The sequence below is a fragment of the Rhipicephalus microplus genome, chromosome X (genome assembly GCF_043290135.1).
Source record: "Rhipicephalus microplus isolate Deutch F79 chromosome X, USDA_Rmic, whole genome shotgun sequence".
NCBI lineage: Eukaryota > Metazoa > Arthropoda > Arachnida > Ixodida > Ixodidae > Rhipicephalus > Rhipicephalus microplus.
Window position 1 is genome coordinate 367,164,853 of NC_134710.1, and position 14,293 is coordinate 367,179,145.

The 14,293-nt window shown below is 45.0% G+C and overlaps 1 protein-coding gene across 1 annotated transcript; it reads left to right on the plus strand.

The window, feature by feature from the left end:
• The first annotated feature begins 1,386 nt into the window (after positions 1 to 1,386).
• LOC142776371 (uncharacterized) lies at positions 1,387 to 9,487 on the plus strand. The gene is made up of 2 exons (XM_075879930.1): positions 1,387 to 6,238; positions 9,071 to 9,487. The coding sequence occupies exons 1-2, from the start codon at positions 6,095 to 6,097 to the stop codon at positions 9,422 to 9,424; spliced, it is 498 nt and encodes a 165-aa protein (XP_075736045.1). The 5' UTR covers positions 1,387 to 6,094; the 3' UTR covers positions 9,425 to 9,487.
• Positions 9,488 to 14,293: the final 4,806 nt, after the last annotated feature.

A 14,293-nucleotide genomic window follows, 5' to 3' on the forward strand; every position in this document is an offset into this window, starting at 1 on the left:
AAAAAGCGGGCTACTCTTTTTCAATATTTTAAACCAACACAATAAATACTATGTTTGAATCTTCAAGTGAGTATTTACTGCACCACGCTTGAACGGTTCGTTGGTTGTTTTCAGCAAGTTGTTGACGCATTTTTTTCGTGATTTTTTACATCGAATTCTGGATATATCGAACTATTTCGCGATCGCCGCGCCGTTCAATATATCGAGGTTCGACTGTAGTTCGTTTTGGTGCGCGTCCGTAACGCTGTGGAAAGACGGGGGCGCACCACCAGTGTTTCATGTAGAAGCAGATGCTGCTTAGGATTTGAGGTGCACATAAAAAGGCAGGACTTTTTTCACGTGTTCGAAAACTCCAAGTCACAACAAATAAACTTGAAAAAACAATATCTTACAGGTGTGAGCTGCGTCCCGCCTCAAATAGCTCCCCATAGCCAAAAATAATGGAGCAACATTTATATTTCACGTCGAAAATACGGGCGCTACTTTGGAACTACCTTCCCTGGCGGTAAGATGCACGTGATTTGGCTCCATAGCACCATGAAAAGTTGTCGCCGAATATAGGCCATAGAATGCAACCATACGTGGTTGATATACAGCACGACTTGCGGACATGCAAGAAACAGATGCGCAGGATTTAGGTTGAACAGGCCTTAGAAGTAGTGTTCCAGCATAGCTGGGAATAGGTTCCACATGCATGCTCCGCAACAAGTCAGAAGAAAATTTCAGCTTAGTGGCTTGGTATTTTGTTTTTCTTGGTAAAATATTTAACTGTAAGGAATGCAAAAAAGTATAGAGAATTTAAAGGTTTGTAATTTTCAGAGGTTTCTCGTATATATTGAAAAAAATAGTAACGGTTGCACAATGCATCAACTTGCCACAGGTGTGACATAGATCTTCACTGTGCACTCGGTGATCTCTACTGTTGCGCTACTGAAAACATCAGTCTCCTGCTAACCTTTGTCACGTACTACATGAATCATGCAGTTGGAGGCACGTTCTACAGTTGCCACAGTGGACGTGAGTGGTGCTGTTTAACCCTCGAAGTTTCTGCATTCATACCAGGAGTTCACGCAAAGTATTTTCACTCATAACAACACCCTAAATTGACATAATAAGGCCAAATGAAATATGGAAACAGTAAGAACTTAGTACAGTACAGTATCGGGAACTCCTATAGTGATATGTCAGTACGATGCTCCAAACCATAACCAGGCAAATACTTGGAAGTTTTTGTGGCTCGGCTAGTTGGTACATCATTATGAGGGAAAATTTCAGAGGTATAAAACACCACAAGCACGAAACAGCACAGGTTTAAAAGAGCATCACTAAGCCTGCACATTGCTATTCCTGCTCCTGTTAGGGCCTATGCTTCCAATTCATCAGTGGAATAGAATTGAAAAATTATGCGACTCAGGCTCCTTAAACTGGACTCCCTCAGACTTCTGAGCCCCGAGTTTGTTAGCATAAAATTAGCTCATTTCATCATGCCATCAACTCCAAGAGCTCGCATATAATTGGTGCTGTGTGACATGCCTTATGATCTTGCACCTTCAAATATTAGTTTTGTCAGAGGTTGCATTTAAGTAAGGATAATTTTATCAAACAAGCAAATCACATGAGATATTTTTATCCAGCATATTCCACAAGACAGCTTGCAAGAGGGGTAAGTGGTTTGGGACCATCTAACTTGCACCTTTGATATTGATTATTGAGGGGGCATATGAATGCTAGTGCCTTCAAATGTGTGTGAATAGACCTAAATTTAAACATAATCATTCATAAAGCTGCTAGTAATAATGAAGATGAGTGAAAGGTGGAGCTCATTCCGACTCGCTCAAAAAATACATTTTGCTCTTATTGCTCGCTGGGACTCGGACTTGTCAATATTTGCTTCTGCCGAACTCAGACTCCAAAACTGGACTCGCTTTGACTCAAGCTTACGAAAACATTGCTCTTCTGCACTCATGACCTCATCGGAGTCTGATCGATTCACGAGTGAGTTTGCCGACCTATGGCCACATGAGCTTCAAGCCTGTCATCAGAATTTGCCGTTAGGAAAGGGCTTTGCGAAGAGTTACATGGTTTGTTTTCACTAAGTAATGGACCGGCAGTTTGATTTGAGTTCAGCTCACCACGTTGTGTGCATTTCCCAGGCAACTTATCTGATTGATTGATTAATTTCTTGACGAATTGCTAAGTTAGTTTAATATCCTGAGGCCACACAAAGGTCATGAGGTATTTACTAGAGAGCTGTGAATTGAATCTGACCTTCTGGGCTTTCTTTCTTGCACTCGGCTCATGCATGGATGCAGATATTGTGGTTGTGTGGAAAATCCACATCCTTGGGGCGACACAGTTTGGGTGATCATGTGGAATGTTACACATTGTGTATATTTCTGAATGAGCCGTTATTTTTTACACCTGTTGGTAGTGACCACTCAGAATATCACACGTGTATATTTCTGAATGAGCCATTGTCTTCTACACCTGTGAGTGCTTTGTGTAGAGAGGCAGCATTGGTGAAGCCCTCGTGGTGCTCTTGCAGCCACTTCTTGTTGGAGCGCCAGCGCTCGAAGATCCGGGGCGCAGCTGGCAACAGGGCCGCATACGCGACGCGTATCTTGCGGAGAGCTCTGAATGTGGCACGGCGCCGCTATGAGCGCTCGAAATTGCTCCCACAGGTGAGAATATAAGATGTACTTGTTCTGTATTGTTATTATTTGAAAGATTTAGCTCTAGGCATACGTTGTAGAGCGGCATACATAATATGAAGGTATGTCTCGCTTACAAAGACTTGTGAGTGAGACATGCTTCTCGCTTGCTGTTGAAATAAATTGTGCATTGCTGGGGTGACGATTGGCTTATGCAATGTGTGAAGTAACTTGGGCACATGTTTTTTGTTATCCATGTCGTGACATGAAGCAGACCAGCCCTGTGCAGTTTTTCTCCACTAAAAAAATGACAGTAACACAAAATGTGCATGCTTGTTATGTTTGGTCACATTTGTCTTTGAAACCCTTATGAAGAGCTGCTGTAGACGGTTCTAGAAAAGATCTGGTCAGTAGAGTGCTTTTTTGAAAAAGAACTTGACTTTCAACGGCAGTTGCTGCAACTTTGCCTGTCTTGAAAATCCGCACATCTCGATATTTTTACTGTTTGTACTACTCTAACCTAATGCAGTATAACTGTCTTATTGTGTTACTGAATACCATTAGATAACGGAGTCAAGGAAGGTATAGGGAATAATAATTGTTATTTTATGTATATTGCAGTAAGTTTGATACAGATATTAACAAATGTGGACAAAAAGTGTACAATAGTGGATGAAAATACAATCTGTCATTGGCAGGGACCGAACCTGCAACCCTCGGATCGGAAGGTTGCAAGTTAGGTCCCTTTTAAATTCTCTTCATTCACTTTGCCTGTGTGATACATTCACGGTATTAACCCCCGAATGCGAAGATGTTACTTGGCTCGCGACTTCACCTTAACTTGAGCTAGTCGGCGTGAAGCAAGCAGCGGACTTCAAAAACGCCCAAGTCAGCCTTCGCGTTTCATAGATGCGCAGGCTGTCTTGCTTGGTCAAGTCAAGAACGAGCTTCAAAGCAGAAACTCGCTGCTCGCCTGCTAACGACGGTAATAATGAAATTGTTCGCGTAAGGCATGCATTACATAAAAAAAGACCATACGTTTTAAAATAACTATAAAAACGAAGGGCCACAAGCATATTTCTGCCATTTTACAGCTAATGAGCGGCACGTGGTGCCTGCCGTCACAGCGATGCGCAGTGTTGCTTCTGTAAAGCGTTCGTTGCCCGCTGGTTTCAGTGGCCGCCCAAATTCGTCGCGTTTCTCCACGGTTGCTTGTTTGGAGGTGAAGCAAGCATCGCGTTGGGTTCTTTCATCGTTTTTTTTTTTCAATCGAACACCACGGCATGTATTTGTGCTGACCTGGCTCACGAGGTGACGCAATTTTCACGGTATTGGCCTTTCTGTTCGCCTGTGTGCACACCTGTAGTGGGCTAGGTCGCAGTTATATATAAAAAAAACAAGTTCTGGGAACAATTGTGATTCGTATCCTTTTGTTGAGCTTGGTAAACAAGAAAAAAATCGGGGGTCAGGACGTTGCCCTCAGCAGAATTTTGTCTCGCGGGGTGCAGCAGTCTCTCACTGCATGATGGTGAAGCGGATAAATAAACCCGTGATAGGGGCACCTCTTTTTTATGTGTGTGGAATTTTACATAGCATTGTGCAATAAGTAATGCCTTTCTGAGCAAGAAACAGTGCCCTACACAGGACGAAATGATAGACGAGGCACACAGACACACCACCGAGTCAATTTTGTACCCGTAGAGGTGGAAATTGTCATCGTGTTTAAGAAAAACAGAAATGGCCTTTGCGCTTACGGAACACTTCGGCGTCGTCCCCACCGAAACTATTAATACACACATGTGTGTAGTCGACACAGCCTGTAACACCAGAGAACTCAGCCATTTCATAAAAATCCCGCATAACTATAGAAAGTGCTGCCAGCTGCGGAAAGCGCACCAGCATTTGCGTACAGGTGCTTTGCGATGGGTAGCGTAACTTTTCCTACTGCATGGCAAACTGTCGACTATGGAATGTGGACGAGATTCCCGGTGACTGTTTGGAATGAGCCAGCGCCGTAAAACCCGAGAGCCATCAGTAGCTGTAACACTGGGAGCACCGGCTGTCCTCGGTTGTCCCCACTTTCACGGAGCAGCAACATACCCAGCAGCTGCCGCACGGCGTTCTTCGTAAATCTGTATCGAGCATGAAATTGTTCCTCGTCGTACAACTCCATCAGATTTCCTCGGTCACGTAAAGCGGGTCTAATATTCTTCGGCAGGCAGTACGCCTCGGAAAATGCTACGCTTAAGGCGAGGCAAGCAAACTCAAAAGCGGCCACCCTCCGCGCGACGTCCATTCGAGAGGTGGCCATGTTGGAATAACGCATGCAGTCGCTTTCAAGCTAGCCCCGCAGCTGACTTGAAACTTGTCCTGACTTCGACCGAGCCAAGTCGCCTTCAAGTCATCCACAAGTTCGAGAACGATTTATGGTGACTGGCAAGACTGTCTTGAGTCAAGAACGAGTCAAGCTGCATTTGGGGGTAAGATTGAACAAGCCAGTTTGCAAGGAAAACCCACCTGAGAAGTTGATATTTCTATAAGCTGTTTTGAAACATTCGGAGATACTGAAAGAAACTTTGCAGTTTCTTTGACAGTTTCTTTGATGAATTAGAACCACAGGGCTGGTGTGGTATGCATCAATTACATTGCAATGATAGTGTATTACGATTCTACCTCCTTATAAGAGATATGCGGAGGGGAGTAAGTTTTTGTTTCTCATATGAGGTGTCCTCTATAAGCAGGGTGCCATGTTTGCCTGTTTTGTGTTTCCTGATCAATCTCTATTTCTATGCAGGGGCACCAGTGTTTCTCATACACAGTGTTCTCTCACGTGCTGCCCCGTGCCATTGTGGTTCGGCTCACTCGAACAAGAGCATTTCGAGATCAGAGGTCTCACCATGGGGTTTCAGAACTTCCCCGTCAGGGGTAGGGCCACGGAGGAAGAAATATTGAGGAGGCGAAACTCCCATTAGAATATGTGTCTGGAGGCGTCCAGAGAATTACACAGAAAATATAAAAATAACATTCTCCGACAAAGACATATCAGTTGGTGGCGCCTTGTGGTGCAAAGCAGCAACCATGAAAAAAAACGCTGCCAGTCAAACACGCTCCGTGACTGCGGCGGAACGCGAGCAGCATGTTCACCTGGTTCGCCGGGAAATGGAAACAGGACAGTTACCTTTTGTGCTGCAAGACACCGCCAGCATGACTTGGCCCTCTGGCATGGTAACTTTATCTGGTCGCCTCAAAGCTTGGATAGCGCCTCCTAAATGTTTCTTCATCTGTGGGTAGGGCACACTGTGCCCATGATGATTTTTCTCTCTGCCGACTGTCGTGCGTAGGTAGTGGCTGCTTGTGAGGGGCAGCCGTTTCCAGAGCCCCCTGAAGACTCCACCGTAAACCTGCCCCAGATTCAGAATCTGTACAAGACGATCCATGATCTTATGGAAAACCGCGAACCAGCTGCCTTGGGAGAATGTGAACACTGGCTGATGTGTCGTCTGCTGTGGACAATAGGCAACATCATCAACACTCTTGACCTGGATGCTTCGAAGGAGGCCCTGTACCAGGCTCTCCGCTGGGCTGCTGTGAGTCTTGCGTTGCCCACCTTTCAATTTCTTTATGTGCTGATGTAGGACGCGCAGAACCACCGAAACTGGCTGCACCAGCCGTCTTTCACCAGCTTGACTCGTTGAGTCATGCCTTCTTGTGCTGTGCTTCGTTACTGGCAGGAAATCTATTATGGCTATATACTTGAGGACCAGGCACAATATGCAGAGCCATGAAGTAAGAAATCATAGCCAATTTTGGTGAAGAACACTGTCGGCTCTTAGTCCACTCGATAACTGTGAGCACCAGCCATAGTGAAGCTGGTCATGCTGGAAATGGAAACTACGGAAGCTGTCCCCTGCTTCAGAATTTAGAGCACACCGAGTATCAAGGCAGATCTTGCGTCTCTCATAATCATATTGCAGTTTTATGGTCCTTAAACCCCAGATATTATTGTTACACGACATCAAGGCAGGTCACACATTATTAAGGCAGGTCCCAAATAACATCCTGCATAGCATATGCAGGGTGTTCGATGCAACAAGAACCGAAGGTTTTAAAAAGTGTTTAACTGCAGTATAATGAAATCGGGAGCATACAGCCTGCCATCATGTGATTCTCATGAGAGTATTTTTATGTGGCATTTAATTAGTATTTACTTTAGGGCCATGTGTATTGCATAATGTGATAGAGGGCATACCAAAACAGGCTATTCATTTACAGCAAAAGCTGTTATGAGATCAGAAGGCTCACGTGCGTCGTAATTGTCCGCTGCCAGTGTCCATAACCACTATCGCACAAAATTTTAAAAAATCGTAAATAAAAAATGCCAAGGACACCACGGAATTCGAACCTAGGTCCCAACCATGCTAACCCTGTATTCTACCACTGAGCACGCTGGTACTTGAAGCTCCTTTGTAAACTGGCCTTAGGTATGCTTGATGCTCAGCCACTGAGGTGTACCTCCTTCATGGTTCAAATGGCAACCTATTTATACCTCCTACCACTATTGACGGGCATCTCGGGGGGGGTGGACTATAGTGTTTTCAACATTATCAGCAAGATGGCGCAATAAGCACGCCGTGGCTCTCATCTTTCACGCGTACTTTGGCGCGCGAAGAAAATAAGGGGGTGTACGCTCCATCGCGGGCCTTTATGTTGCAGTGGGAAGGATTGTACGTCTTGGCTAGCCTTTGGGTATCGCCAGAACAATTCTGTTGTAGTTACCGGGTGCACAAAGGTCCCCGCAATCGTTGCACAGCCCCCGTTTGCGAAAAGGGCGCGCTTTTGAGAAACAGCGAAGTAACAACTGAGACGCTTATTCCCGTTCATCTGTACCTGTGAGTACGTTTCGTGTGTCATTTGTGCTTAAGAAACCCGAGGCACATGTCAATCTGCTTGCAATTCTGTGCTTGACCTTCCAATTTGTTTCTTTCACATGCATTGCTTCGTCTTTGCGGCAAAACTGTGACTTTTTTTCTTTTTTGTCGCATTCCACACGGTGTCTTGTCATTTCTTTCTTTTCTTGTATTTTAAAAAAAACCCATGAAGTGAAAAATTGTTTCACATGAAGTGAAACCATTTGGCTGCGCTCATGCGCTATCATATGGCAGCTTGCTCAGTTATGTTGGGAACAAGACAGCCATGCACATGGACCATCAATGTATCGCTTATTAGGAATGAAAGCGTTTCTTTGCCATGTTGGGCCTTCAAAAATGCTGACTCACTGTGAAGCTAGTGGCTAAAGCCGTTCTGTGGCCACGATTTGTGGCCATGGTTTCCGCGCATGCTTCTTCACTTGAAGCACGGTTAATTGTAATACGGTTGTGCATGAGGGTCATGTGTTTTTTATAATTCATATCATATGGACTTTTTTAAACACTGGAAAAAATCACCATGCTACATGTTATTGAAAAACTCGGTCATTTATTTTGGTATGCCCATTACAACGTTTCGATAAGTAAGTGGCCCTAAAGCAAGAAATAAAATTTTGCACGTTTGATCTTGGTTATAAGACTGGACTGTTCCACGTAGTCCGGTTTGGCGGGAGGAAGCTTGCCACGTGCAGAAGCTCCGCACCCATAGCTTTCCCTTCATTGTAAAGAAATGTAGTCTGCGAGGTATACTTTCAGGTTTTTTTTAGCCAAAAAGGGATACTGAGAAAAAACTGAAAAAATATCAACATTCTACTTGGGCATCAACACATCAACATTCTACTTGGAAGTACAAACTGTGCCAATTTCACGTATTTTTGAACATTTACCTCTATGCTTGGCCAATTGTCAGCGTGACTGCACGCGATCGTGAGCCGTGACGTCACACTCACCGAAGTGCGTGCAAGGTGCTCGTCCTCCTCTTCCCTTCCTCTACTCCTTTCATCCCACTCTGTCTCTTCTGCAAAAGCACTGGTAAAGCACAAAAGCTTCACTCCAGCCAGGAGCATTGTTCATTATCAATATTGCTCGCATTGATTATGGGAACCGATGTAGAAGCTGAGAGGGTCGGGAGACGCAGGCGATAGCCAGCATTGCTGGCATGCTCATTTCCTGCGTATGTTACGTTGCCAAACGTCACATCCTCTAGTTCACGGTATGGTACTAGGTGCAGAAGTTTGTCGAAAATGCAATTTGTTATTTTCCTTAAGTTTCATCCTGAAGAGAACGTTGTGTCAATCGATTTCAGTGTCTAGCAGGTCAATTTATCAAAAGGTCTTGGTGGTGAAAATTCTGCTCAGTCTTCTTTTAATACATTTTGTCATCATGCAAAATGCTATACAATCATTATTGTCCTGCTGATTGTAGTATGGAGTACTGTGTTGCCAATGCCGCTATTTCCACACCTAAGGCAGCAAACACTGTTTAACGGTGCAGGCACAGCCTGCTGATGGCTACTCGAAGCCCGCTGGCCAGAATGAGGAGCAGTGCCAGGGTTTGCCATCCGAGTACACTATGCGGCGTCACCTCAACTTCCCCAGCATGAAGGAGCGCAAGGACAGCTTGCTGTCTTCGTGGAACCCGCTCCGGATTCCCCCAAACGTCATCCAAGCTCAGTGGGGCGCGATCCAGCAGTACCTAGCCGAGAACGCCTCCCGCCGCGAATTCGTCAAGAGTTTGCGGAATGAAATTCCGTCAACTTCCTCTGCCACTGCTGCCCGCAAAGTCAGGGCCTCTCCCAAGAAGACCGGCTCCCAGTGTTTGGAGGCATTCAATGCTTGGACGAACTAATCTTGCTGTGCCCTAAGATTTGGGCTCTTTAGAGAATAAACACACAAATTCAGCTTTTTTAAAGGTTTTTTGAACAATGCTTGTAGCATCTCATAGCTTTTGTGTCTTCTGTCTCTTCAGAATGAATGGTCAAGGCCGATTCTAGATGTTGTTTATATTTATTATAATTTATATATACTCCGTTCTGACTGCATGATGGTGTTGTAGGACAAACAATATCAAATATTATTGGCAAGTAATCGCTATTGATGGCACATTTTAAGATAGTTTATGACAAACTAGTGAGGAAGGAACTAAATAAACTTATATTCAGTGATGAGCGAGACAGGCCACTAATAAAAGTAGGTGTTCGGGAATTGAGGCACGATGAATCGTTATCTGCTATCCACTTCCACAACTGTTTACCACAATCATCGGTTTGAAAACCCGACAGGTATGGCAAGAACTGAAATCTTCCATCAGAATTTTGTCTCTACGAGATGTCAGTGCAATGTTCAAACATGGTGTGTCTAGAACCCCTGTAATGAAGTACGCATTGAGTAGTAAGAAGGGCAGGCAACCCGTCAAAGTGATTTTTAAGGTGAAAATTACGCTTTCCGGTGACATATGCTTATAGGAAGTTGTAGCTTTTAGGCTTATTTTATTATTAATAAAAACTACCAGACCTCCACCTTTTGATGGACAGTCCAGACGAGAAGATTTATATCTATTTAATTGAAAGATCTCATGTGTTCAAAGCCAGGTTTCTTGTAATGCAATTATACCTGGATTGAATTTCGCTGCTAAGACTGGTAAATCGATTATTGCTGAATGAATTTATTGGCAATTCCAGTGAAGAATTTTATGTGACTCTTTAGTTTGGCTGAAATGGTTTTGGTGACTGCCTTATTTAAGATACTTTCTTTTAGAAAATCGGCTTTAGATTGGCTGTGCTTTTGGTATTTCTTGAACTTTGAGTGGCTAGGTTGTTTGTTTTGTTTATTTTGCAGGAGAAAAAAATACAGAATTTTTTTCCTGCGGGAGGCAAAGACTAAAGGCTAAAAGCCTGACGAGGTCTCACCCCCTATTAACCAAAAGACAGTCTGCATCAGTGACATATACATTTGCACATCAGCAACATAGATCTGTATACATCGGTTACATATTTCATTGGTAGAAGATACTGGCATGCCATTATATATTTCTTTTATATAATCAAAATAATCAAACATTCCGAACATGCATTTTTGTCATATACAAGCAGAAGCGCACATTTTAAAATACGCTTTGTTCCACACATTGTTGGAGCAAATCCCATTTTACAATCACAGTGAACAATCATAAAAATACATATAAAGAGAGCGTACCATTACTTTTACGTGTAGATGACTATGGGTCTACAATGACGTCAGTTGAAAAAGGAGTGATTTAAGATGAGATTTAAATGGTTTAGATTTCAGAGTAAAATCTATATTCGATTCGTGAAGGTTTAGCAACTGAATAACTTTGTAGTTAATGTCCTGCTTTCCGTAATTCGTGCGTGCTTTCTTAGTTTTGCGGGAAAATTTTCTGAAGCTATATTTAGTTAATATAGTTCGTGGGTAGGAATCCTATAGTTTATGTTTATGAATATATTGCATCAGCTTAAAATTATAAACTTTTCTAACAGGCAGAATTTCGTGTTTGAGAAAAAGTGTTTCAGTGTCTAGAGAAATCGCAGCAGTGTTAACTATGGAAGTGGTCGAAGTCGAAGGAACTGAGATCGCCCCTGAAGACACCACCCTCGAAGCCAGATGGATCTCTAGCCACCGAAACAAGCAACGCAAGCATACATTGAATGCTCCGGCATCGCCAACTGGCCAGGGAAGCACGTCCGATACCCCAATGCTGAACGGATCTGCCCAGCATCTCTCTCGCAAACCCAGGCAACCGCGTCTGCCAGATGATCACGTAAAAGTTGTGATTCGCTCGAGAGACGGCCTCGATCTCTCCTAAGTGGGGGAAGCACAACTGTGCGATGCTATTCTACGTGAAGTGGATCTGCACGCAAGGCTACTCAAAGAGGACATTTACCGCACGTGCGTTGAAGCTAATCTCATCGTAGTAAGCACACCTTATCTATCCAACGCAGAAATCTACAGTCGGATGTCCAAACAACAGGTGGAAACTGAAACCTATGACGTTCGAGCCTACGTTACTTCCCCTGAGAACACAGCAAAGGGAGTGATCCACAATATTACCCCCTACGACTTTCCTGAAGACATCTCAGCAAGTCTTGTTAAAGACCGCAACTCTACGATACTACAAGCTCGCCGAATGGGAAAGACAAACACGGTACTCATTGTATTCTATGTCTACTATCAAGCAGACGAATACAAATGTTACCTACAAGAAGTGCACCGAAGTCTGCGACAAATGCGGGGCAGTCGGCCACCGCTCGGATGTCTGCTCCAAACCAAATGCCATAATCTAATCTGCACGCTGTGTGGCACGGCCAACCCTGCTACTGCTCATCCATGCACCCTTAAGTGTCTTCTGTGCGGCCAAGCCCACCAGACAGGTGACAAAACCTGTACTCAACGCTACCAGACACCTCGCCTTCTCATTTATCGTCGCCAAGAAAAAGTAAGCTCCGACAACAACAGTACCTCTCAACCATGAATTCCACGCAAGATGCTCATCGGGAAAGCCAAGAGGTGAAGCCTAGCGAAACTCGCTTCCGCAGCTCCAGTCCAACCTCGAAGCGTCGTGGCTCACGCAGCCGATCAGAGCAGCGACGCAAGAATCATCCCCAGGAGCTCCTATTGGGATCTGCGGCACCCAAAGCTTCGGATGGTCCCCCCTCCAGCAGCGGCAACCCAGTCTCACCCTCGCCACCCCTACGGTAAAAGCTGGTCTAGCATTGCCTCCCAACATGCTCCTATACACAATACAGCGCCTACAAGTACACACACGACCACACCTAATAAGGAAACCATGTTAAGTACTATAACACAGGAGCTGCGTTCACTCCATACATTAGTACAAGAACTTCGCGTTGAAAATGCTGCTCTTCGAAAACAACTTGCCCAGCAACCTCCATCCTCTTCTTTGCTTCACTCTGCAGACCTCCACACCAATACCGCCCCCACTCCCCTACCCTCTAAACGAAAGGCTCCAGACACAGAAGAACCAGCCACACCATCGTCGCAACCACCTACCGCCTCAGCACCCATTTTGCCTGTAGAATCTGTACTGCAGCAGCAACTCCACGAGACGATTCAAACCATACTTGAATTGCAGTTACCGATAATGCTTGAACAGACCATCGCGCAAACGCTAGAGCAATCCCTCGATTCAATCCTCACAGCAAAGTTAGAGCACCAACTCACCTTAATGCTCGATGGAAAGCTGGAAGCCCGAGCGACAATTATCCAGAACAACCTTGAAGCCACACTTTCGAGTCTTCTTGCCAGCTACAATAGCAGAGTCACGGAGCTTGAGCGGTGTACACATCGCTCTCGCTCACACTCGTATCAGAAGCCTTATGGCCGCATTAACCAAGATGGCCGTGAGTAATCCACACACTCAGTACAGCATCTGGCACTGGAACTGCCGTAGCTACCGCCGTAAGAGGAGCGTGCTACAACAATTTCTATCGACACTCAAAGAAACAGATACACCGGATATTATTGCATTACAGGAATCAGGTGGACAGGCTAAGCTGGTCGGATACGCCTCCTTTACAGCTGCTCAAGCCCCTGACAGTCGTGAAGTCCTTACCACCCTCGTGAAACGAAATATCCCTGTAATTCAACACCCCTCGCTCTCTAATACAGTGCCACACATTATATTGGAAATCCTCTCTTCATCTCGCCGGACATCCACCAGTATGTTCTTGGTCAATGTTTACAGCAGCCCACGACAATATCCCTTTCACAAGCTCCTGTCTTATTTCAAGAAGTTGGCGAGAATTTCCCCCCTCCTCGTGGTAGGGGATTTTAACGCTCCCTCACCCGCTTGGGGCTACCTTCACGACACCAGAAAAGGGCGAATGTTGTGGCAAGACACCCTCAATCTTGGCTACACCCTTATCACAGACCCGGCATACCCTACGCGGTTGGGCAATAGCGTTGCCAGAGACACCACTCCTGACCTCACTTTCACTGCGAACATTACGCATGCAGAGTGGTCCAACCTTCATGAACATCTTGGCAGCGACCACTACATAATACAAACGATCGTCAAGGCTGGCCCGCAGCGCAGGAAATCTAAACAGCCTGCCTTCGTTGACTGGGATGTCTTCCACGAATTGCGGGCAACAGCCTCTCCAGAATCTGCCACCTCGATCGACCAATGGACAGCTTCCTTACTACAAGACGTTAAGCGTGCTACCAAGACTGCCCCAGAAGACGCCGTAGGCGACACAGTAGACACCAAGCTGCTGCACATGTGGGAGGCCCTCGCTGGTCTTCGCAAGCAATATAACTCCAACAAATTGAACCGCTCATTACGCAAACGCATTGCTATATTAACGCGTCAAATTGAAGATTACGCACTTCAACTCTGCCACCAGAACTGGCATCAGCTTTCTAACGTTATGGAACGCTTACCTAACGTGCCCAAAACGTGGAATATTCTTCGTCGTATGATAGAACCAAGATCGACAAAAACTGCTCAGCGCCACTCCTTAATCACCGCTTCGCACAATTATCCAGATACCAATGAAGACCTTATCCAAGACCTATCTAGTTGGTACATTATCAGTGCTACTTCGGTTGATCTCCCATCCTACAATGAGGTGGATAATCCAGTCCTCGATTCCCAGATTACAAAAGCGGAAGTGAGGTCCGCAGTTTCACAACTGAGACCACAATCAGCCCCTGGCCCGGATAAAATTATAATAAAATC